This window comes from Podarcis filfolensis (assembly GCF_964270895.1).
Source record: "Podarcis filfolensis genome assembly, chromosome: 8".
Lineage (NCBI taxonomy): Eukaryota > Metazoa > Chordata > Lepidosauria > Squamata > Lacertidae > Podarcis > Podarcis filfolensis.
In genome coordinates, this window is record NC_139611.1 from 15,988,887 (window position 1) to 16,015,023 (window position 26,137).

The 26,137-nt window shown below is 44.7% G+C and overlaps 2 protein-coding genes and 1 long non-coding RNA gene across 28 annotated transcripts in view; 2 read left to right on the top strand and 1 right to left on the bottom strand.

Moving 5' to 3' along the window:
- CASZ1 (castor zinc finger 1) overlaps window positions 1-5,519 on the top strand; it is a 435,935-nt gene extending 430,416 nt beyond the window's left edge. For 9 of the 14 annotated variants that reach the window (XM_083628374.1, XM_083628373.1, XM_083628372.1 and 6 more), the window contains 2 exons: window positions 524-820; window positions 2,643-5,519. In XM_083628374.1, coding sequence (XP_083484500.1) covers window positions 524-820; window positions 2,643-3,823 — 1,478 coding nt within the window. In that variant the 3' untranslated portion in view covers window positions 3,824-5,519. The remainder of the gene's footprint in view (window positions 1-523; window positions 821-2,642) is intronic. The other 5 variants (XM_083628367.1, XM_083628365.1, XM_083628368.1 and 2 more) reach the window with 1 other exon arrangement.
- The window catches only part of LOC310769549 (uncharacterized protein), a 32,018-nt gene extending 6,977 nt beyond the window's left edge, over window positions 1-25,041 (bottom strand). For 2 of the 13 annotated variants that reach the window (XR_014551677.1, XM_083629028.1), the window contains exons 1-2: window positions 10,917-10,967; window positions 5,264-5,345 (exon numbers count right to left, since the gene is read on the bottom strand). Coding sequence is in view for 1 of the 13 variants with exons in the window: in XM_083629028.1 (XP_083485154.1) it covers window positions 5,264-5,345; window positions 10,917-10,924 (90 nt within the window). In the remaining 12 variants the exon portion in view is untranslated. The other 11 variants (XR_014551672.1, XR_014551673.1, XR_014551670.1 and 8 more) reach the window with 11 other exon arrangements.
- Window positions 18,256-19,963, top strand: LOC310769590. The gene is made up of 2 exons (XR_014551712.1): window positions 18,256-18,701; window positions 18,818-19,963. It is a non-coding gene; the product is annotated as an uncharacterized lncRNA (long non-coding RNA).
- Window positions 25,042-26,137: the final 1,096 nt, after the last annotated feature.

Here is a 26,137-nt window from a genome sequence, read left to right on the forward strand (position 1 = left end):
GATGGCCTTTGCTTGGGGCAGCCTGCTGGGGCTGGTGGAAACGCATTACTAAAAAACACCGGTCAATATCAGGGCGGCAAGTAAATGCTAATCGCAACCACTCCACAAACAGGGCAGAACATAGAAACTCATAGCAAAGCAGCCATACTCCTCTTTAAACTGCACCACTGCTCATCACACCTCTCCAGGATGACGGTGCTTGACTGTAGCCAGCCTGCCACAAACCAGATGGGGAGGGCTGGCGGTAAAACTGCAGCCCCTCTTTTGATACTCACAGGGACCTCTGCCACCTCTTGCTCTTCCCTGTTGGTCTCTGGGTATGCTCACTCCATCACTGCTGTCCATCACACTCTCCATCTCCTCTGTCAGTGGTTCCATTCTTGTACGTGTGAACGTGCTCTCCATTTTCATTGTACTGCTTACACTCTTGGGTTCTCATTTTGGTTCTATTTTTTTCTTTTCTTTTCCTTCTGTTCTGTTTTTCCCCCCTGCTATTTTTTTCTTTCTTTCCACATTTCTCCAGGCTGCCTGGCTGCTGCTGCTGCTGCTCCTCCTCCTGCTGCTGGTGATGACGTTACCCAAAATGCACCACAACCACCACCTCTGCCTCCATCTTTCTCACAAGCCCTGCTCAGGTCTCCCCTTCCTTCCCTCCCGTATCTCTTCTCTCCATCTTGTGTCTCATACTCTCTGCTAAGTGCCACTCTGGGATCCAGCAGGGGCCTTGTCTTGCCCACCGCCAGCTCAACAGGGTTTTCACCCATCATTGCCGCCCCAACTCCAGTCAAAAGCGATGTCCCTCTAGTGCAGGATGCGGCAGGTAAAACCATTCTACACTTTCTCTCATACTTTTACAGCCCCACCCACCACATCCTACCCAAAAGGCTCTACCTCCCTGTCCTTCCACTAAAGTCCTAGGGATGACAAACTGATGCTCAAAATGACACCTACAGTTATTGGATTGCCATTTATATATATATATATATAAATCAATTTACAGAAGACCAATTTTTGATTGCAATAGTAGGTAAGACAAAGGGAGGTTAACCTACAGGCCACAGAGAAACCCACCTCAGCACAAAAAGTGGTTTCTTTAAAAAAGGAACATTTGTTCATATTTTTTAATAGTGTGTGTGTGTGTATTTCTAATTACTGATTGATCCTCTGTCCCTCTGATCACAAATGGTTTCCTATGCCGCCCAATGTGAGCGGCTAATAGCAAAGGGGTTTTATGACAGTTAAATAACCACTTTAATATGCAGCCCCCAAAGACTTGATGGTGGGTCAGTGTGGCCTTTGGCCCTTAAAAGCTTAGCCACTCTTGGACTAGGCAACTAGTCTCATTTTCAGAAATGATTTGCACATGAACAGGTGTTTAGCATGCTACCTGAATGTACTCATCAACTCCCACCACAGCAGCAACCTCAGAACTCAAATCTGGCTTACCCAATCACCATCTTGCTACAGTCATGGTGGCCCAAGTAGGCCCAAGTAGAGCCTAGAAATCTGAAATGTTTATTCAGCCCTGGTTAAGAATGCTGCCAGCTCCTAAACATTGGGTGCTGTCTGACCCCAGTGATGTGGTCTCCTAAATTTATCCCTTGTGAAAACCCCTTTTCACTCTTTGGGTTGGGCATAAACATTCTCTCCTATGCAAACTGTTTGTAAGGGACAGGCTTCCCAATGTGCCGCTCTTGTCCAGGAGACTACACAGCCCATTCTGGACTTACCCCTTGCCACTTCTGTGAGGAGCAAGATGGGGTCGGTGCAGGTTGAAGGTCTGTGTATTCATGGCCCAGGAGAGTTGTTGGAGCAACATTACATGCATGTGGTTGTTGGTTTTATAGTTCATTTTATTGTGTTTCATTTAAGTCACCCTTACTTACTAGCTTGTTCCTAAAAAAAGCAAGGAGAGAAATCTCATAAAGCAGTGCTAGGGAACTTGTGTCACTGGACTTCAATTCCCATCACCCCCAGACAACATGGTCAGGGATTATGGGAGTTGGAATCCAACAACATCTGGAGGGCTGCATGCCTGACTTTGAGTGAGTGAAACAGTAAACTTATATCAGATGACAGACGAGTTGCTCATTGCTCTCCATGTCACATGCAAGTTCCAGGTAAAACATCTTTTTTTAAAAAAAGAGAGGGAGGGAATAGTGTTGAGCCCGTGGTTTATTAACATGGTCTGGTCCTGGCTTGCGGCTACTGCTCCTTTGATGTAGTGAGAGTACAAATATTTAGGTATGAGAGTGGAGTCACAAAGCACTCTCTCACAGATAAAGTGCCAAAGGAACAAAGGCAGAACAGGTAAAAAAAAGGTGTAATGACCAGAAGTACAAGGCCTTCCTTTCTCCATCTCTTAAGTCTATTCATCTCTTGCCAAACCACTTCAAGGGAATGAAAAGATTGGCTTTGCAGTGGCCAGGCTTTGGGGATGAGGTGGATGGAATGAGTTTGCCTGAAGGAGCCTACATACAGTATTGCCATTCCTCTCACTGCCTAGAAACTGTAAAGATCAAGAAACACTGGGCAAACACTGCTTGTCTGAACCCCCATCCCAATTAGCTAAGCAGGAAAGAGAAGTGGGTCTGATGCAGAGTCCTGCTCTAAAATCCCCTCTGCCCATTTCATTTCCCCAGGGAACACCATCACCATGCCAACCGCCGCAGGGGCCAAGAAGCGCTTCTGGATCATCGAGGACATGTCCCCATTTGGCAAGCGGCGCAAAACGGCCTCCTCCCGCAAGATGCTGGACGAAGGAATGATGCTGGAGGGCTTCCGGCGCTACGACCTCTATGAAGACTGCAAGGATGCCAGCTGCCAGTTCTCACTGAAGGTCACCCACTACCACTGCACAAGGGAGAACTGCGGCTACAAGTTTTGCGGCCGCACCCACATGTACAAACATGCCCAGCACCACGACCGCGTCGACAACCTGGTGCTGGACGACTTCAAGCGCTTCAAGTCCTCCCTGAGCTGCAACTTCCCCGACTGCCAGTTCTCGGGAAACAGCACGCACTTCCACTGCCTGCGCTGCGGCTTCCGCTGCACCGACAGCACCAAGGTGACGGCCCACCGCAAGCACCACGGCAAGCAGGACGTCATCAGCGCCGCAGGCTTCTGCCAGTTCAGCTCCAGCGTGGACTGCGAGGTGCCCGACTGCAAGTACAAACTCAAGTGCTCCCACTTCCACTGCACCTACCCCGGCTGCAAGCACACGGTGGTGGGCATGTCACAGATGGACTCGCACAAGCGCAAGCACGAGAAACAGGAGCGCGGAGAGCTGCCGGCCATCTCTCCGGGCCCCGAGGCCCTCCCGCCCTCCACACTGGAGTACGATGCGCAGAACTCTTCCGTCAACCTTGATAGCTCGCTCAACCTCGGCACTGACACAAACAGCTCCCTCTTCTTCCTGCAGAACGCAGCAGGCGTGGGCCTCAACGACTCCTTGGACCTCAGCCAGAAATTGCCAGAGGCTGCGGGTGCTGCCCCTTCCCCCGCCGGGGAGAGTGGGGTCCCCGTGGAGAGCGAGCGGCTTCCAGCCAGCTGTGGCAACATGGAGGACGACTCCTCCCACGACGAGGAGGAGGATGAGGAGGAAATGAATGAGGAAGACGAGGAGGAGGAAGATGACGACGATGATGAGGACGACGATGAGGAAGATCTGAACACAGACTCTGAAGAGTCACTTCCTGACCCCCAGGCCATGCCTGCAAAGGACGTTAGGGAACTGGGGGAGGCTGCTTCTCCTTCTGCAGTCCACAGCGATGCTTCCAGACCTCCAGGCGAGCAAGCCCCCGCCCCTGAGGCCTCCCCTTAACTTATAGACAGCAGCAGCAGGGTTTTTTGATCTTTTAAAAAAAATAAGAAACTGAATTAAATGAGAGGACCCCGCTACGTGAGGCGAGAACAAACGCTGGAACGACAAGCAGCAAAGAGAAACACACACACCCAACTCCACCCCAGGAAGTGCACAAGATAACGAGGAAACCGCTTAATCCTTGGACCATGCAAAAAATAAAAAGGAAAGAAGCCTTGTGCCCATGGGAAGGGCAGGGGGAGGCGGAGGGACCCATCTGTTGGGACGCACATGTTTACAGGGTGGCAGACGGCAAATCTTTTTACTAATATGCAGATGGGTTGGGCCATGGAGAAGTGACCCTCCTTCTCCTGGATGGATGTGCTAACCATAAGGGCAAATGTCTCCCCTGCCACTTCCCTCAAAATCTCCCCTTGTTGGTTTGGAGGGGGGAGTGGGGTTGTTTCTTTTCCTCTTTAACTTCTATTTTATTTTCCTGTTTTCATTTTGTCCTTTAACACTCCTCCCATTCTCAGGGAGAGGGGGCAGCTAGCATCCGATGGTGAATATTAGGGGGTGATAATAATATATTATTTACAAAAATGAGGATTTGGTTCCTTTAAGCCACAAAAGCGAAGTTATTCGCCATTAGGCATAATTGGGGTTGGGGGAGGGCATCAGTCATACTTCTATTTTTCTCTCTCCTCTCTTCTCCAACATCAAATGAACAGGAGAAATGGGGGTCTCAGGCAGCTTGGGTTGGTTGGGAAATGGGGTATTTATTGTCAGTTTTTTAAATAAAATAAAAGAGAAAGAGAAGCATTAATGAACTGAACGGGGCTGGGAATATGCGGATACTTCTCCTCTTTGTTATTAAAGAATAATAATAATATTAATCTTTTTTTTTTAAGGAAGAAAGAACTTATTTATATTGTGACACTCCCACACCTGAGTGGGGAGTGTTCCTTTTCTGGTGGGGCTCTGACCGGTGGCAGCAAGTACGGGGTACGGCACTGAAAAGAACCCTTGGTTGTGAAAGGGAGGCTTTGATTTAACCAGAGCCAACCCAAACACCGCTGCCTTGCGGAGAGGGGGTGCCAACTGCTTCTTTTCCAGACTGCAGGGCCACCCCCAACAAGTAGGGTAGAGACCCAGGAGCTCAGGATACCCCTCCGCCTCGCTGCTAATGAAAGAAGAGGAGGTGGAAGATGCAAGTACCTCATAAAGAGTAGGCAGGCCTAAGTAGTACTTGGTCTTACTGGGGGATGGCTTGTTTAGCTACAGGAAGGAAGCAGAGCTGTTACCCTGCTCTACCATTGTTCCCACCCCCCACCTTCACCCCATTTAAGCATGCTTTATGAAGGCTGAAAGAGGGCATGCGTCTTTTAGTGGGAACAAGTTGGGGGAGGATAAATATTAGCTACTAAACCCATCCCATCAAGCCACACATAGGGCTCTTACCTTATGATTCTCGGGCAGAGAGGGTGATGCTCTTCTGAATCCCAGGGCAGAAATGTTTCCTGTCCCTTTGCCCTTTGTGGAGCTGTGGAAAGGAAGAGGCCACTTGAATTGGTTGCTCCACAATTAAAACAGCTGCACAGCAAACTCATTTGGCATACAAATAATCTAATGTCCCTTGCCCACCTGCCCTGCACTCCCCCAGGTCACCAGATCAGGCATATCCTAAAAGGGGGGAGGACATTTAAAAAAAGAAAAACAAGGAAGGAAACAGGCACCCACAATGGCTCTGCAGATCTCCATAGGTCCTTTGCTTCCAATACATTTGGTGGTTTTGAGTCATTAAAAGCTAATGAAACCAGCCACACACAACAACCCTTGTGTCTAACAGACATGCCATTTTAGTGCAAAAAGAAAAAAAAGGCTGAGAGCTTTATTAGTCTTAGTTTTTGAATAACCCTCTCAAACAATCACACCCAAAACAACTTGACAGTTCAACAGTAAGAATGTGGTCCACGGACACTTTTTAAAGTTTCTTAAAATATTAACAGTAAGGGAAAGGAGGAGGAAAACTAAGAGTGGCAAAGAAAAGGATAAAGGATATGTCCAGGAAAAAAAGATAGCTGTACAGTATTTTTGCCCCTGTAAAGGTTACGAATAGATATAGAGATATATAGAAATATATAGAACAGAGAGAAAGGAGCCATACCAAGATAATACTCTGTGAGTATCCAGTGAAGAATGCTACCCTGAAGAACAGACCCTTCAACATCCTATTTGGTTGCTCACCAACAATTATCTCCTTCACACACAAGTGTGGACACTAATTCCCACCACCTCCAGCTAGTCAAAAAACTTGTTAGGGGGGGCAAAAGCTACAGAAAGGGGGTCTTCCCTACCATCATTTTCCTACTCTCAGTATAGAGTATCAAGTGATTCTGAATTTGAATTTCAGCCAGGCAGACATTTTAAAAGAGACACAAAAAAGCCCTGTCATTTAATGAAACACACTTCATGCACTCTCTCTTATCCACAGACACACCACTCTCTCTTATCCACAGACACACTCCAATTTGGTTTGTAGTAATATGCATAGGGGGTTTTTTAATTTGTTCTTAATTTTATTTTGGGAGGTTGGGGACAATTGTTTCCTCAAGAACCATCTCAGCCTCCTATGACTCTTCCCACAGCTTTAAAAGAAAAAGCTTGAACCTCATTCATGACTGTTTCTGGATTTTTATAAAACAAATGTACTTAATTATTAGCCATTTCAAACGTATGGGCAGTCAGGTTATAATTTTTTTTTTCTAAAAAAGAAACCTCACCAAGAGCCTACCTTTTCCTGGTAGTTTTGACTTGGCACAGGTGCTCCTTGGAACATCTAATTAGATGGTAGCAAGTCTCCACACCGCTGCCGCCTCTGCTTTTTAAAATTCCAGGATGGGGCAGGTTATGGTCTCATAGCATGACCATAGGTCACATCAACAGACACACATCAAAATTACCTAAGAGAATAGGCACAATGAGGTCTTACTCTTCCCTGTCCTCTCAGTCTCTTGAAAGGACCTGAGTTTGGTGAACGTGGTAGTGAGGTATTTATGTTTAAGAAGTTTGGGCAAACTCTCAGCACATTCTTATCCCCCTCCTGTTCTCACCACTTAGATGTCTCGCTAAAAGGTGCTACAGAAAACTCTTGCTTGCGGTCAAGGTTTTTGAAACCTGTGATGCAAAGCAGGGTGAGAGGTAATGGATAAGCCCTGTTTTTATGTTTCTATACATTTTGGGGTCTTTTTTAATACAAACAGGCAGTTACAACCCTCTGGTGGTTGCAAGGTAGTAAGATGGCCTCCCCTGGGTTTCTGGTCCATTGGTGCTGGCCATAGAAGCCAGTGGTTACTAGTGGGCAAGAAAGGAAGGGGTGGGAAGAGAAGAATTTGCAGAACAGGTACAGTTTACATTAGCCAGTTATGCACCCCTTCCTATGTAACTGTTTGGATCTGACTGGAATTGTTATTCCCCACTAAGAATCACCCAGTAACCAGTTTCCCCATTGTTTCGACCACCTTCAGTTCCAACAAAAAGCCGGCCAAGTTGAACTAGTTTTAACACCTAATGACTGGTCCCTCTATACTTCCCCAGTTTCACAACCTTCTCCACCTCCTTCTCTGCCTAAAACAAAACGAATGAAAAAACAGGTCTTTATATTTATATAGATGCTAAATGTTTATCATCTGCATCCTGATGGACATCCGGATTCAGGAAGAAGCACTTCAGTGTCCCCAGGTGTAAAGAGGAGGACATTTAAGATTGAGCTTAAAAGTTCAGAGCAAGCATAAACCTTTGGATGGACCCTAAGCGTGTCATTTTACAGAGCAGGAGAGGCCACCAGTTAGCAACAAAGCAAGATTATTCAACCTTTCCCCCCACACAACATAACCTTTCCTGATTCTGTGTCCTCTCATCCCACTCACAGTAGGCAAATTTGGACGTGGTAAAATTTAGCATGGCTGAAAGTACAGGGGTGGTAAATGCGTCCTCTGTGCAGGAAGGGGGAACTCACCTGTTCCCGCTGCCCCCCGGCAGGCTCACATTCATGTCCTGTATCCCATGGAAATTTAGTAGCTGAGTCCCAAGCATAAGTGATGGTGGTGCTGATGATGTGCGGAGAAGTTGTCAAGGTTTAGGCAGCCAGTTTGCGCCTCTCCAGGACAGCTGGTGGACATAGATTTAAAAGGCATATTATGCTTTGACAGATATTGCTGAAATGGAGCCAGCAGAATATGGAACTTGGTGGCTTTAAGGGGACCATGTGTTTGGGAGGGGATGTGTCAAGAACAAGAGAGAGAGTTTAAAAAACCAAACCTCTGAAACCCTAAGTGTAGATCCTTTCATTACTGCTTTGTCGTTGGAAAGGGGGGGGGGAACCTAGCCACCAAATAAATATATAAATTATTATAAAGTTCACCTGTATTGAAAGAGAACTGTATTTCAATGTAGAAAAAGAAATGATGTTTGTTTTTTAATGGCCCTAGATTTTAAAAGGAAAACACACACACACACAAACATACACACACAGAAGAACAGGAAGACAAAAATATGAGGGAGAAATTCTAGCCTTTTGTAAAATCCATATTGCACACTAGGACTATAAGCCATTGCTAGCTCATTTTGAATTTTAAAATGTGTACTTTCTTTTGTTGTTGTTTTTATTTTATTTTATTTCTTTCTGTGTGGGAGGGGTGGGGAGGGAGAAAAAGAAGAAGTGATGCTTGAACTACCAATGCTCTTTTTAATGTTTTATAAATATGTATGTGTATATATATAAATATAAATATAATATGTATGCACATATATATATATGTGTGTGTATATATCTATATGTATATACCTATATATATAGATATATAGCTATATATAGGTTTTGAGACAAAAAATAATAATGCAGAAAGTGAAAAAAAAATCCTAACAGGACGGTGTGCTCTGATTTTACTTGAATTTGGTCTTCTCAGCACCTACGTTATTAAGAACTGAATATTTTTCCACTTGAATTTAGTGCTATTAGAAATTTAATATATGTGTTTTATTTATTTGATTTTTTTTTTTGCATGACTGATGCAAGGTTTGACATTTTCACTCAATAAAAACTGGAAAAAACCAAACAAACAAAAAGCCAACCAATCACAGCTTTCTGTTGATTTGTAGCATTGCACTGACTTTTAACTAGCATCTTTAAAAGTCCTACTTTTTAATTATTTATTTAACATATTTAGTTAATAGCACTTCTTGAGTTCAGACATGTTTCATCTCCCTGCTCCAAGGGCAAAGCTTAGGTAATTACTGGCATTGTAGAAAGCTACCTGCTGCCCAGGTTAGGCCTGTCATTGGGGTCTGGAAAACCAAATTATACTCCCCATATGCAGAAAAAAATAGCTTCATTAAACCCCAGACTAACAGACCCCACAATTCTCCTGATGATGACACTAGAAACACAATGGAGCCTGAGATCAACCCCTATGTCCCTCCCTCCCACCCTGCAACACAAACATCTAAAAACTGAGCCAAAGAACTCTTGGGGCTGTAAACACTGCCCTTGCAGGTCAGGTATGCATAGCAGCTCAAAAAGAGTTACAAAATGTACAGATACAAGGTGTGGCATTCCAAAGCCTAAAGAGATATCCATACCATTAAGGGCTATCTAGCTCCTTTGGTTAAATGCCCGGTGATGCAACAATCATCTAAACCAGGAATGGGGAACCATTTTCAGTTCAAGGACAACTTCTGCCTTTCTGGGCAACCTTCCAAGGGCCACATGCCAGGGTAGCTGGGGCCAGAGGCAAAAGTGAGGAAAACAGCACATGTGGATTTTGCCTTTGTACCGTAAGTTAGTTTCACACACACTGAGGCACCCCTCTCTATCCTCCATCCAGACAACCAAGAGGAATTATAAGAGTTAAGGACACAATCCAGTGAGCCAAAAAAAAACAAAAAACACCAACCGCTCAAAAGAGGGCACAAAGCAGGGTCAGTGAGCGATGTGGCTAGGGAAGAATCCTAAGGGACAAGGTAAAGAGGCCTTTAGGACCACACTGACCTAAACAATAGTCAAATTTATTTAAAAAACACAAGACTTGCAGATTACTTTGAGGTTGGTGTGTAGAATGGCTAAATGTACTGTGTGTTGTGAATAACGCGTCACACTGAGTTCAAATCACTACTCAGCCATGGAACTCACTAGATGACCTTGCAGAAGTCTGCCTCCCTCTTAGGCTCACCTAATTCAGAAGATTATTAAGATAAAAGAAAGACCATGCGTTCTGCCCAGAGCTCCATAATCCCACATTTTGCAGGCAGAGGAATGGAGACTGGGAACAGGACTTTCTGGTCATAACCAAGCTTGGATTCAAATGAAGTTTCACTGCGGCCAGATAGATAGATAGATGCCTTTGTCACCTTCACCCATGAAGACAAAAGTATGAGCAGCTTCTGTGTATATATTGATTCTTAATTAACTCCAAAAACACATGGTAGATCATGGGCCTACCAGCGACTCCTCAAATGAGCCCAGGATCAGTTTCAGCCTGCTTCCCTGGTGCTACTGGGCCCCAATGTTCTAGTTCTCCATTTCCCCAGAAACTACTGTGCCCCTACTCCAAAATCATCCAATGAGTTACACATAACAGTGCTATTCCACCTCTAGGCCCACTTTTAAACACAACAAGGCATCCTTGTTTTAATTTGTGATATGTGTTCCTTTTTCTTAGGATGTATCAACACTGCTGACAGACTGGTTATAAGTGATCTTTCTCCTTAGTCAATGATAGGGCTCCAGGGGTGCTGAGATCTCTGGCGGGCAGTTTTTTGCACCCACACTGAAAAAATTCTCAGGATTCATTGGGAGAAAGTAAATCATGACAGTTGTTAAGAGTCAACACACACACACCCCTACCCCTAGTATAGACCTATCTCACTCTCTTCTTCCTGCCTTTTCTTTAAAAGCATAAAAATGTACATTCTGGTGCCACTAGTGTGTCCCATTGTAAGCTGATCCCAACTTACTAATAGTACACAAATGGAATAAAACATGAAACACAGCCCAATTTTGTGTATACCTTGGCAAAGTATGAAAGCAGCAAAATTGACCAACACACAAACCTACCTTCCCATGATCTAAGGGGTGGGTCAGGTGAACTGAGCACCAGAATATGAGCACCCTCTTTGCTGAAATCTGGGTTGGAGAGAAGCAAGATCCATGACGATGCAGTGCTTCCAAGTTCTGGGCAGCCACAAACGCTGCATGCTGACTCCTAAACAAGAAGAAGACAGGACATAAGAAGAGCTCTGTTGGTTCAGACCAAAAGGCCAATCTAGTGCAGTATCTTATTCCCCACAGTGGCCAATCAGACACCTCCAGGAAGCACACAGACAGGTCATGAAGGCAAGAGCTAGCTCTGAAGCAGAATGGTCTGTTTAGTTCTTGTAGGCAATACCTGCTGACATCACCCTTCAGGAAATGGTCTGATTTCTTTTTAAAGCCATATAAGTTAGCGGACACAGACACACACCTTATTCATTATTTCTTTAAGTGATTTATATTCCGCTTTTCAACTACTGTATAGTCCTCAAAATGGCTAGCAACATTCATAAATACAGATCTTGCAGCAGCCAGGGGCACTGTTGCTTACCCTCCACCCCACCCCTCACACATTGCTTACAGGATACTTTGGGTGGTATCCAGCTAAGTCCTACTCAGAGTAGACCCATAAAAATTAGTGGGCTTAAGTTATCAGTGTCTTAGTTTCAATGAGTCAACTCTTTAGTAGGGCTAGCATTCGATACAACCTCTTTCTGAAAGCTGGCCTAAATTTGCATCTGTTCATATAAATTAGCATATGCAAATTTCAATCTTGTAAGGATACAGCAACAGACCTGGTGGCAGCATATTCCACAAGTTAACAATGTGCTTTGTGAACACCTACCGGTATGTCATTCTGTCTGTCCTGAATATACTACTGATCAATTTGATTGGATGGCCCTGAGTTTCTGGCATAAGAGAAAGGGAGACCAAACCTAGTTGGAGCAGGCCTTTGAGAGCCGTTCATTAGTAAGCTTAGTCCTCATAATAGTTTGCAGTCAATGTGTGGGGATGAGGTTAGACTCCCAAGTCCCATCAGCCTCAGCCACCACAGCCAATGGTGAGGGATAGAATAACAGAATTGCAGAGTTGGAAGGGACCCTGAGGGTCATCTAGCCCAACCTCTTAAAAAGAAATATAACTGACACAGGTACAGTTCCTCTTTCTTTTAGAAACACAAACTCCTGGGTTGGTAACAAAGCTTTGGTTATTATTAAGGTATAAGAAAACAACATCAGTGCTAACTTAAAATACACTATGGTGCTTTTTGGGAGTGTGTGTAATTTAATCTACACTATCTCCAGCCAGCAGCAGGCCTTTAACCTTTGCTAAGAATTCATCCCCTGCTACTGAAATAGAAGCCCAACTTTTCATAATGGATCAGTTCAAACATAATGTCCAACCATGGTTTATCAATACATAAACAAGCTTCAGGCTCACACTCTCCTTCCCTTCCTGCATTCCAACCCCTTCCACGACTTCCAAGTTGTTAACAAATGTGGCAAAAACCCTGCAACACCTAGTATGTTTCCAGCAAACCAGACCTGGAAACTGTGGTTGTGGGCAAGTGCCACAATGTCCAATTCTAGTTTGCAAGCAAATTTTTGTTTGTACACTATTTGGATGCATTGAAAAACTTGCTTGACAGCAGTGTCAGAATTAGGGGTGTCAAAAAGGAAGATGGGGTCCATATGTCCAAAGCTTACTCAAAGAACACCAAACCATGGTTTGGCATCATGCCCAAACCGTGGGTAATGCCTATATTTTAAAATAGGCTGGAGAGACAGGAACACATTACGTAAGCTATGTTTTTCTCTTAGAATGTGCCATATGCTCCTAGAAACACTACACATTACTCTCCTCCTGAGTACTTAAAATGCACACCACATCTCTGGCCAAATCAACCCTTGCTACCTATAGAAAAAGCAGAGTGCAGAAGAGCCCATAGCAAAGAATCTGCTGGCCTCTCTGCGCTGCCAAAAGGATCTGGAATCAGTGGCATAATCTGTGCCAAACTGAGTCTGCTGCCTTTGCAAGCATTCCCCCCCCCCCTTGGTAGTAAAGTGGGATTATGGCTCTTCTCTCTTTCAAAGACACCCCCCCCCCCGTTTACTCTGCTGCCGCTCCCAGCCATCTTGTTCTTCAGATGTCATTATCTGAGCACACTCCTAATCCAACCTCGGAGCAGCACAGAGTTTTGTTCTTGCTGGAGCCATGCCTATAGCGGATGCAAAATTTTTACATTAATGCTTTCTGAGCAGAAAAGATGTGCACAAACCCCCACACACAAACAATCCGCAGCTTGCAGGGCTCCCGTTGGGACTTGCTCAATTCTCTTTGTAGGGCTCCCACTTCTCTTCAATAAAAGAGTGACTAATTTATGAGAGAAAAGGCAAATTCAACAAATTAACGCACAGCCTGCAGGCTGGAACTGGTCTCGCCAAGAGCCTGGGCCCTGCTTTACAGTGGTTGCATGGTGTGCCACACACCTCGGGAGCTGTGCAGGAGGCGAGGAAGGGTCTGAACCAATGCAAGCTGACCTTTGTGTCGTTTCACAGTTGAAAGGGGCTTAGCATACCCTCTAACATTTATCCGATGAAAATAGGGACATCCCATTCCATAATGATAATTTGATTCTTTATATCCCACACATCTTACTGGGTTGCCTCAGCTACTCTGGGCAGCTTCCAGCATATATAAAAACCTAATAAAACATTTTAATTTTTTTAAAAAAACCTTCCCTATACAGGATTGCCTCCAGACAACTAGGGGGTCGGATAATTCCAAACCCTCCAATATTTCTCCAATGAAAATAGGGACATCCTAAGGAAAAATGGGACGCGGGTGGCGCTGTGGGTTAAACCACAGAGCCTAGAACTTGCAGATCAGAAGGTCGGCGGTTCGAATCCCCGCGACGGGGTGAGTGCTCCTGTGCGCGGACTGTGCTCCTGCCAACCTAGCAGTTCGAAAGCACGTCAAAGTGCAAGTAGATAAATAGGTACCGCTCTGGTGGGAAGGTAAACGGCGTTTCCGTGTGCTGCTCTGGTTCGCCAGAAGCGGCTTAGTCATGCTGGCCACATGACCTGGAAGCTGTACGCTGGCTCCCTCGGCCAATAAAGCGAGATGAGCGCCGCAACCCCAGAGTCGGCCACGACTGGACCTAATGGTCAGGGGTCCCTTTACCTTTTAAGGAAAAATGGGACATTCCGGGATCAAATCAGAAACTGAGGCGGTTTCTCTAAATCAGGGACGTCCCTTGAAAATAGGGACACTTGGATGGTCTGGGCTTAGCTGCCTGTGAAGACCGCAAGTTGTGGCTGCTGGTGGGCAGGCCTGAGGCTTATAAAGCCTGCAGGGCCCTTCATTATTATATTCTACATTTTCAGCTTCCAAGTTTATAGCAGGAAAAAAGTGCAAGCACGACTCTATCCAGTTTAGTTGCTTGCCCCCCCCCCCCCCAAGTTTAGTTGCTTGCTAAGGACTAGCTAGCTCATATGCAATGCTAAACAAGGGATGGAGGAACCTGTGGCCAAAGGGTGTTATGCATTGTTACATTTGTACCCTGCCTTTCTCACACCGTGGAACCCATGGTGGCAGACATGTGGTTCCCAGGTGGCCACCCATCCAGACTCAGGTTTTCTTAGCTGCAGCAAGGTGGTTGTTACCCTCACCAATAGTCAGCAGGGATGGGAACTGGAGTCTCAACAACTGCTAGAGGGCACCATGCTGAGGACAGATGCTAATGAAGAATGACAAATGAATTGTGTTTAATGACATTTCACAGCCCCATTCGCAAACTACAAATATGAAGGGGGTGGATTTGGGCCAGTTTTGTGGGGAGGCACAAAATTCACTGCTGCTGTGCCAGAGCTACTCCCAGTGGCTATTATTTTCCTTTCCCAAAGTTCCCATATAAGCAATGCCTATGTCATAATGTAGTGTTAGTCCCACCACATGGTCTTCTGGGAATGCATATGGTGGCTTTGGGGAGCAACCCCTACCCAGCTTTAGACTCCTCCGCCCTCGAAGGTTGATGGGTCAGCCTCTGGTTTCGTAAAGGTAAAGGGACCCCTGACCGTTAGGTCCAGTCGCAGACGACTCTGGGGCTGCAGCGCTCATCTCTTTTTACTGGCCAAGGGAGCCGACGTTTGTCCACAGACAGTTTTTCCGGGTCATGCAGCCAGCATGACTAAGCCGCTTCTGGCGAAACCAGAGCAGCACACGGAAAAGCCGTTTACCTTCCCGCTGGTGCGGTACCTATTTATCTACCTGCACTTTGATGTGCTTTCAAACTGCTAGGTTGGCAGGAGCTGGGACCAAGCAACGGGAGCTCACATGATCTTTTGCGTGGACAGTACCACTGGACAGACATCCATTAATACTTCAAAGTCTGCACAGGTTTTCTCTCTTCTCCTTGGCAAAAACATCATGCTCTAAAAAAGTCCTGAATAGGGTGCGTGGTCAGGCCAGGCTGGCTCCTGGTTCCCAAAGCAGCTGCCGCCACAGCACATAAAATCCAGCTGGGCTCTCTCCGCCCCTTGGTCCCCCATGGCAGTGCTGGTGCTTCTTCCCCCCTCCCCGCTCTCTGGAGCCCGCCATGACCCGGGCAGCCCTGGTGCCCCAGAAGGGTGGCTGTCTCGGAGGAAGAACAGTCCAAACTGTAACGTGAAGTTCACGACAGCATGCACTGCTCACCGAAAAGCTGTTTCTCAGAAGGTTGTATTACCATGCGTGCTGTATCCCAGAGCATGCTGCAGTTGAGCCAGTGTGCTCCCTTGAGCCCCAAACTGCAGAAACCCCAAAGACAGAGACACGCTCATTGGGGAAATGGCGAGGTTCGTTCCATGGTTGAGCTCTGCCCAGCGTTGGTAGAGAGTGATAGCAAACTCCGTGCTCAGGTTCTGTGGTTCATGGTGTCAGTATAAAAGCTGCCCTGTCCCTGCTCTCCCTCCAGGTCTTCAAATATTATGTCATTTAAATGGAAAAGAAGAGAAGGCTATCAATTATAACTGTTTTAGGGACTTTCTTATACAGTATACCCTAAACATATCCTTGGAAATCGACATTACCTTCATGTTTTCCTTGGCATTTCTTCCTCCTGCCATCTTCCTCCAGGTCAGGATGGCAGGTCTGCAGAGCGTACAGGGAAAACTAAGAGCCACATGGGATATGTTTATTTTCTGAACCTCAAAATAGGCCTCAAACAGTTACAGAGAGACCTTTCCTAAGAATCCTTAGGGACTACTATTTCTCTGGAAGCAACATCTATACACTGAAGGGTTTTACCTTTGCAGTCTTCTGAAAGAGGGGTCTGGAGGGTGAGGCGGAGGGAGAGGTGGTGGGCGAGGAGGAGGTCTCTGGGAAAGGAGAAATTTTATTTTTTCTTCCCAGGCGGGAAAAGACTTTTCTCAGCCTTGAAAGTCTAGAAAAGAAAGAGAAATGGGACTCATAGTAAGTACTCTCTAATGGCTCTAAGCTCAAGAGGAAATCACTATCATCACAAAATGCAGATGCTGAGAGAAATCCTACTTACATGTCTATCTTCTTCCTGTAACAAACGCAAAATGATCCAACCATAGGAGCTCACCAGGCCTTTTAGCACTTTGGTGACCAGTGAGCCAGCAGAGGGAGGTGTCACAATGGCTTCTGTAAATCTCGGGCTGTCCCTGGAAAATAGGGACACTTGGCAGGTCTCCTGAGGTGCCCAGATGGGAGACCACCAGGGACCCCATGATATGGTGCTTAGAATTATACATACAAAAAGTACTATGTAAATAAATACATATATAGACAAAAAAAAATCCAGAATAGTATGGCACCCTACTTTACTGTGGTAGGTGGGTCAGAAAAAAATGTTTCAATAAGCATTGGAAAGTGCTTTGAGTAAAAGTTCCACTTCCTCATATACACATTTGTTGATATCTTACCAGGCACTCTGGTCAAGCAGGTTATTGAAACAATACAAAAACCTACCCAAAAGTAAAAGCAAGAAAAGTGTGAACACAGCATTAATACATCTTTCATAGCACCTTCAGCTCCCCAGGGGGTGAGAGGATATTGCCCACTGCTGGTCTAAACAATGGCTGCCTTCCATCCCACCACAATGGCAGGCGAGATTTTGAAAGGGTTATAAAGAGATCTAATTCAAAGCTATTTTCTCCTAAGACTCAAAACAGGGTAGCCACAATATAAAAATACTGCTCCAGAATCCTAGTAACCTCCTCATCTTAATCAAAAAACAATGGGAGCATGACATAGACTATAAAATAAACCCTACCCAATGGAATAAACTGTGATCTAAATCCATCTCCCCTTGGAACTTATCTATAGATGGTACCTAACACCACAGAAGTCGGCACTGATATATCAAGGAACCTCACCAAAATGCTGGAGAGGTTGTACCTCTACAGGCACATACCTCCATGTGTGGTGGGGATTGCCCCCAAATCCAACCCTTTTGGACATCAGTCCTACAAGAAATATGTGAAATAACTAAACAGGTATTAGAAGCCACCCCAGAATTGGCCCTATAGAATATTTTCCAAGACAATAACACACACTCACATTACAGAGAGCTTATAACCCAGCAGCATCATAGCTAGACACTGGAGGGACCTGTCAGGAGTGAACATGTACCACTGGTACCAAACGGTATGGGAAACAGCCTTACTAGGAAACTTAAGCAACAAACTAAAGAACAGGGACAAACAAAAGCGGACACCTTCACCCCAGTGTGGCTCCCCTTTATTACACACACAGCCCAACAAGACAACAAGAACCCACCAAAAACATACAAATCGATATGGCTAACTTGACCCAACAACCCCGTACCCTCACACATACAAACAAAACTCACTGCAGTCAACCGCAGTGGCGTAGCGTGGGGGGTGCAGGGGGGGCCGGCCGCACCGGGCGCAACATCTGGGGGTTAGGGCAAATCCACGGGTTAGGGGGCGCAAATCCACGGGTTAGGGGGCGCAAATCCATGGGTTAGGGGGCGCAAATTACTTGCCTTGCCCCGGGTGCTGACAACCCACGCTACACCACTGGTCAACCGAAGGCAACCAACCATATCCTGGGCCCTCAACCTCTCTCACTGCCAATGAAGACAAACAGAAAGAGAATCTACCCATGTGATACTGACACAAAAACCTCGCACATACACTATGTAAAAGAATGAAAGTTTACTACTCCCTTTCTCCCCCCCCCTTTTTTCTCTCCCCTTCTCACTTCTGCCCCAGCCTTATACTGTATACAACATTAAAGTCTCACATCGAATATAATTGAACTGTAGAAATGACTTTATGATCTGAAAATAGAAACAATGTATGTACTTTTGTAACCCAAGAAAATCTTTAATAAAAACAATTTTTAAAAAGGACTCAAAATAGGTCCACCAATGGAACACCGAATCGTGGCTTTGTAACCAAGGTTAGTCAGAAAACACCCACTGAATGAATAGAATGGACCTACATTTTTTATGCCCGTTTATTTCAGTGGGTCGGCTCAGAGTATAATTAACATTGGATGCCAACTCTCCGGATCATATCAGACTAATTTTTACTCACAACAGACCCACGGAAATTGATTAACCTGAGTTAGCTGTGGCATTAATTTCAATGAGTTGGGCTAAAAAAAACACATTGTGTGCCTTGAGAATGGGCAGTGTGGACCCAATCTCTTCCAAAGACTTAAATAGGCAAAACCCACCAGGGTCCATATATAATAATCAGCAGAGCTGTGAACATGAACATAACCATGATTTTAGGGAACTGTACAAGGATATTTTGCAGGAAGGGTTACAGATAGGTAGCCGTGTTGGTCTGCCATAGTCAAAAAAAAAATTTTTTTTCCCCTTCCAGTAGCACCTTAAAGACCAACTAAGTTAGTTCTTGGTATGAGCTTTCGTGTGCATGCACACTTAGACACTACCATTTCACAAGCCCCTAATTTCTTTCCCCTCTCAAGCTTGTATGGGAGTCGGAGAAGGTTGACCTAGTCCAGAGTCAGGTAGCAAAAGGGTGCTGAAGCCCAAAACACAGTTCAGTCAGAAAACTTAACAAAGAGCTAAATTTGATATGTCCCAGCATCCTAATATATGTTTTGTGACATGCCCTACCATATTGTTCATGACCAAGGGATTGCCACCTTCAAGATCTACAATATTTTAATCCAATCAACAGTGCTGAATGTGTCATGACCCCAGATGACCAGAAATTAAAAGAGTGTCCTGGTGATGTATGACATAGGCAGGGCCAGATTTAGGTTTGATGAGGCCCTAAGCTACTGAAGGTAATGGGGCCCTTTATATGTCCAGCTGTCCTTTGTCAACAACAAATTGACGCTGTTTTTTGTGTTGAATATATGCTATATGGTAATTTTTGGACCTAATAGGTATCTAAAGCCATTTTATTTGTTTTTTATCTTATATTTTGGAAATGTAAATCCAGTTTTTTCCCTTTAATTTTTTTGGGGGGGCCCAAGAGAGTGGGGCCCTAAACTATAGCTTGTTTAGCTTATATGTAAATCCGGCACTGGGCATAGGGTAGATTAAAGCTTAATTCTGACTAGGGCTGTCAGCCAATTAAAAAATACATCAGTTGATTAATTAGATTAATATTAGATAAGTAGTCAATTAACAAATTTGGGTTTAAGAGCAAAACCCAATAGGTGAAGACAGCAACAGTCTTTCCATTTTCAGAAGGATTCAATCATGTGTCACAGAAAAATATGAGTGGACTTAGAAGAGGCACCACTTTCTGCATGATACCGTTCTCCAACACTGTGCTCTCCAGATGATTTGGACAACAACTCCCATCAGCCCCAGCCAGCACGGTGGCTGAGGCTGATGGGGATTTCATTCCAAAGCAGGCATAGGCAAACTCAGCCCTCCAGATGTTTTGAGACTACAACTCCCATCATCCCTGACCACTGGTCCTGTTAGCTAGGGATGATGGGAGTTGTAGTCTCAAAACACCTGGAGAGCAGAGTATGCCTATGCCTGTTCCAAAGTATCTGGAGGGCACCATGTTGACAAAGGCCATTGTAAGAGAAAGAAAGGGGAATGCCTCTTATGAAAATAAGCTGGCAAGCACCATCTTAAGTACCTTATAATCAGAGGCACTTTTTTAGTTGATTAAAAGAGACTTTTTGGAGGGAAATTAATGAACCTTACTGATTAAGACCACAGTCCTTTGCACATTTACGTGGAAGTCTAACCACATTCTGTGGGACTTGCTTCTGAATAAACCTGCACAGGATTCCACTGCAAATCAATTAAACATTGCACCACTAATTATAAGCTATCATTTTGGAAAGCGCAGAAAGGGGGGGGGTGTTAGGGGAGGAAATCCGAGCCTTAAAATTAACCTGGCACCATACATTTCTCCGATGTAGTCACTGCATCTCAGTCCTCCATCAATGCCCTAACACTTATACGTTTCTGGCTCTTCTCTGAAATTTGGATGGGTGTGTGGGAGAGAATTACACCATATAGAAACATTTTCTCCCTGCTCCTTTGTTTTTGCTAGGAATCTTTCACTTCTGTTTCATGCCAGCAATCTGCCTGAGCCAAGAGACAAGTACAGGGACGCAGGAGCTCATATAGAGCAGGGTGGCTCCCAGCCACACCTTAAAGGTGCACAGTGCCCTAGCTAGCACCCTGAGAGGCGCTCCTCAACGCCTTCCTTGGCACAGCTATCCTTTTGGCACCGGCTGGGACTCCTACACTCAAACTGAGGCAAATGCAAGGGTTTTGCAATTTCTTGGGGAAAAGTGAGAGGCAGGCTGCCTGCGGGCTTCAGACAAAAAGAGCTTTTTTGAGATCTTGTTCTGCTCTTAGCTAGGAAAACAGCTGCACTGCACAATCAAGAGTGTGGGGGTGGGGAATAAAGGAAAAATTGCCGACATCTTCCACTTTGAAGAGAGCCACTCCTAGAAAACATTTAATTTATGATACATGGTCTGGAAGATTTCATGTTGCTACTGAAGTTTCCCAAACTTGGGATGGGGGGGGGGGAATTCCACCTCCTGGATTAAAACTGGAGGCCCTACTTACACAAATATCCTACTTTTATATCCCATCTTTCCTCCCAGCTGCTCAAATAAACATTTCCCTCCTTATCCTCACAACTACCCTGTGAGGTAGATTAGGCTGAGAGATGCTAGCTGGCCCAAGGTGACCCAGGGAGGTTTATGACCTAGTGTGGATCTGAATCCTAGCTGCCCACTGGTCCTAATCCAACACTAGCCACTATACCACACTGACTCTCAACTCACACCCCCAAAAATATACATTTGGATGAAGGCCTACCAGTCATTTAACAGAGACTAACCTTCTGTGTGTGTCCATAGGAGCCCCTTGTTATAGAAACACCTGGCTGTGGGAGAAGGTCATTTTAATTGGGTCTGTATTGGGAACACCTGAACCACTTTCCAACACAGGAGGCAGTGGAGGCTGCCTCTAATGGGTGAGGTGAAGTGCTAAAATTTACATGGGCTGCATCCAATGCTGGTCCTACTCAGAGTAGACCTAGTGAAGTTAATGGTCATGCCTAACATAGGCCCATTCATGTCACAGGGTCTGCTCTGAGTAGGACCTCGGTTGGATACAACCACAAAACATTGGATTTGCTTGAATATAACATTTAAACCATATTAGCAGTGCAATCAGATACATGCCTACCTGGTTTACTCCCAGGTAAACTGATACAGGATTTCATCTTAAGTGCGTTTCACTGATTCCCTCCCCGCACCCCGCTCCTCCTCCGAATCAAATATTTAAACTGAACTGCTTTTGTCTACTGGGGATCCAGTTTTTAATGCCTGTTCCAGTATTTTAACAAAACCTTGGGGGGGGGGCTACCTGTGGGTCTCCCTTTCTCAAGAACGCCCATCTTCTCCGCTGCTTGTCCGCTGCTGCCTGTGCCCGTTTGGTTGCCTCTCCCTTTGGACCCAATCCCTTCTGGGAGAAGGGAGTAAGGCATGTGGAGGTCACTAACACCTCCTTGCTGAATCTGAAAGAGGCCAATCACAGCCAATCACAGGAGCAGCAGAGGTCAGAAGGACCCAGGAACTTGCAGAGCGGCCATGGCATGTGCCTGATAATGAGAACTACCCACGACATCCCTGATCTACTTACAGAAAATTAAAATCAGCTTTTCCAGCTGCTGGATCCAGGAAATTCTGTGGAGCTTCGAGGCGGCTGTGGGCTGGTATCTTCCCCATCCATTTCTTCTGCCCCTCGCCAGTTAAACTGCCCTCCCTGTGATTGGAAGAGTCTACAATCTGCACTATGAGGTCATCAACCATTATGGAGAGACAGACATAATATCAATCCAGCACTAAGATTTTGCCCATTTTGAGCTGGGGTTTAATTATAAGGTACTTTGGGAACAGTTAACTGGGGAGGGAGTGTATAAATGGCAGTAAATGTATATGCTGCAAAACAAAAGATCCATGACCCATCCAAACAAGGACCAGCAACCCCACACTTGCTTAGCCTGGGAGTCTATATTACAAATCCCGAGACTGGTGTGTTGGGGCCCACGGCTGGGATAGCTTTACTATAAAGTAAACAGAAGCAGCAGTGGGGACCATGTTAATCTGACAAAAGTATCAGAAATACTTTTTTAAAAAAAATAACCAAAGCTGGTTGAACTTAAATACTTTATTCAGCCTAGGTGTGTAGGCTGTTCCACAATGTTCCACAAATCACACTTAATGTAGTTTAAATGTTAAATAGAAACTATTTCGTATATATAATATTATATATATATTACTAAATAATAATAATAATTCCCCGCCCTTCACCTTAAGGTCTCAAGGTGGGTTGCAACAATTAAAACGCAATGTTAAAAACAGATTAAAACAATTTACAATCTCAGAAATAAGGTGGGTCCTAAAAATTAGAGCACTCTCTCTAGGGCATTAGATTTTTTTTCTAATGCAAAAGAATTCCAATACAAATTAATTGACCCTGATTTAATCCCCCCCTCCCCGAAATCCCACATCACGGGTAGGTAGGTGGATAGATAGCTGGGATTCCTGGGGATAATCTCCTGGAAAAAAAGTTAATTGCAACTTTGGAGCTTCCCAAATTTGAGTCATATTGTGAATCCAACAATTATGTTACTAATTCATTTTATGAAGCAATATCTTTAGAATTGTGCCACAGAGGAAAAACATACAGTAATATAGTAGTGGGAAATATTTCATCTTATGTCACTGATTATGATGAATTTCATAAGCTGGCTTGGGACCCTAAAGTCAAAAAGTGGGGTAATTATTTTTTTAAAAATGGAATAAAACAAAATTAAGTGCACAAGTTCTGGAAACACAAATCAGAAAGCGAGTACTATTTCCTAACAAATGCAATTGTTCTCTCCGGCACTGTAAATACTGGAGGCTCAGCTGAGTCTTTTTGTCACCTAAACCCCAGTGGGGCTGGTCGTGGCTGGAAACAGGAAGCTTTCTGTACATGCTCTAAAGCACTCTTTCTTGTTCAACTATTCAACTAGAAATAGTTGAATATCTGATAGACAAGGCAAAGATATGTACAATGTTATAACATGCAGAGAATAATATGTGCAAAGAAATCAGAGAGGGGAGCTGAGGGAAGTCCTTGGTGTGGGGGAAGCGGAAGGGATAGCCGGGGGGGCGGGAGGGAATAATGTACCGGTAATTGATTATTTCGATTGATAATTTGGTATGTTGAAATTGCTTAATAAAAAAAATATTAAAATAAAATAAAGCACTCTTTCTTGGAATTCAAAATAAGCATAGAAACCATCAATCTCACTCTCTCACACACCTTTTGGAAGAGTTTAGCTAGCTACTTATTTTGGAAGAGAGGAAGAAGCAGCTTATTTCCTGTAAGGAGATTTCAAACACACTGTGTGTGTGTGTACACACACATACATACATACATATGTACACCTGAGAGCCCGAGCGGGGAATGAAGAATCCCAAGGCCATGCAATTGTCCTTGAATCCAAGACTGCAAGACTGAACAAGGACGGCTTTCCCCCACTTTTTGGCAGGGACTTTTTTTAAACAAACAAACTGAAGAAACGCTGAGGATTTAAGTAAACAGCAGAAGATTTATCTGACAGGCCAGCTAAGGAGTCTCTCTTCCCTCTCCCCCCCCCCCCTTCACAGACATGGCTGAGAGTTCACATTGCCCAACTTCTCCAAAAGCAGCACCTCATCAATATACTACCTCCCCCCATGAGAGACACCCTGTCCAAATGCAACAGACAAAGCTCCCCTCCCAAAAAGAAGGCTGCTTTTTTCTTGAAGGTGGCAAAGCGTGTGTGTGAGAGAGAGGGGAGCAAATTTGCTCACCCACAAAATGACTCTTCACCCATCCCCCATTCCTGATCTCCAGATCTCTGTAGTTACTAGAATAAAACATTTTCACATGCAAAAAAATGGGCCGTAAATTTGATTTTTTTTTTTTAAAAAAAAAGGTTGGCGTACTGAGCAGGCTTCCTTTAAATTTCAGTCCTATGGATTTGGATGGGAGTTTCTATCAGAGAAAATGCATTTAGAACAGGTTTGCCTGGCCCCTCTCCTCACATTCAGAAGAGGTTAAAGCCATTTCCTACATGACCATTTCAGAGCAAATTGAAATGGACACTGTCCTCATCCGCTGACAACCCCCCCCCTCCGGTGAACAGGCCCTGGACATCAATAAATACCTTTTTTAAAGTTTAAAACATGGAGTGAGGCCAGTAATACATTTGCATAACCTTCTCAAACTGTTAAGATTTCCTCAGAAAGTTACCTCAGCCCAGAGGAAAAGGGAGTTCTTTATTACACAAGGACTGAGAGCCTTGCCTCTCCTTCACCCAAATGCACTTCTATGGACTTTATTTGACTTTAAACTCCTCTTTTCTTAGAAGAAGCATGGGTTCTCTTCAGGGCTCCATGCAGTTCTCTCAAATCACCTCATGAGGCAGCAAGCAAGAGAATCTCCAATTTTAGCACACGTGACGCCATCTTGAATAATCATCCAAAGGACTACTTAATGCTCTTCAAACTTCTTTGTGTAAAGAAAGACCCTGACAGAAAAAGCATAATGTACCAACTTATGAAAATATAGATAATGAAATATAGTCTCAGTTTTCAGCATCTTAATAACCCTCCACTGTTGTTGTTGATTAGTTGTTTAGTCGTGTCCGACTCTTTGTGACCCCATGAACCAGAGCACGCCAGGCACTCCTGTCTTCCACTGCCTCCCGCACTTTGGTCAGACTCATGCTGGTAGCTTCGAGAACACTGTCCAACCATCTCGTCCTCTGTTGTCCCCTTCTCCTTATGCCCTCCATCTTTCCCAACATCAGGGTCTTTTCCAGGGAGTCTTCGCTTCTCATGAGGTGGCCAAAGTATTGGAGCCTCAGCTTCAGGATCTGTCCTTCCAGTGAGCACTCAGGGCTGATTTCCTTCAGAATGGATAGGTTTTATCTTTTTGCCGTCTATGGGACTCTCAAGAGTCTCCTCCAGCACCATAATTCAAAAGCATCAATTCTTCAGCGATCATCCTTCTTTATGGTCCAGCTCTCACTTCCATATATCACTACTGGGAAAACCACAGCTTTAACTATATGGACCTTTGTTGGCAAGGTGATGTCTCTGCTTTTTAAGATGCTGTCTAGGTTTGTCATCGCTTTTCTCTTCAATGCTTCTGTCATGCGAGGAGAGCTTTTACTCTCCCCAAAATCATACCCGCTTATGAAAAATATATAACCATTAACTTTTAACTAATTGATCCACATAGACTATTTAGTGAGGGATATATGTTTGTGACTGAACCTCCAAATGTTGCTGAAGGGTGAAACTCTATAAAGAAGCGGGGGGGGGGGGGGTTGAGAAAAGAGAAAGAGGGAGATATTATCTCAAAAGTCCTGCTTATTACCCACAACCCTGCAAAGTGTGAGTGTGTGTGTAGATTGCTTGTCCCAAAAGACAAGCTGCAAAACTACAAAAATAAAAAGTGGGTTGCTGAGAGTTGGAGAAATCTCCTTTTCTAGAAAGGCCCGCTTCGTGCTCACTTCTGCCCCATTTCAAATATTTTTACCTTATTTGGATAAAATATATTATTTTTCTAATGGAAGGAAAGCTTCCCCCTCCGCTCTAAAGAGTTGGTTTTCCCCCTTCAGTCCAGCTGCCTGCCTTTATTAGGTTAATGTTTGCTCCCTTTAGTGGGGGATGAGATTGTATTGGTGGTGTGTTCCACTCAGCTG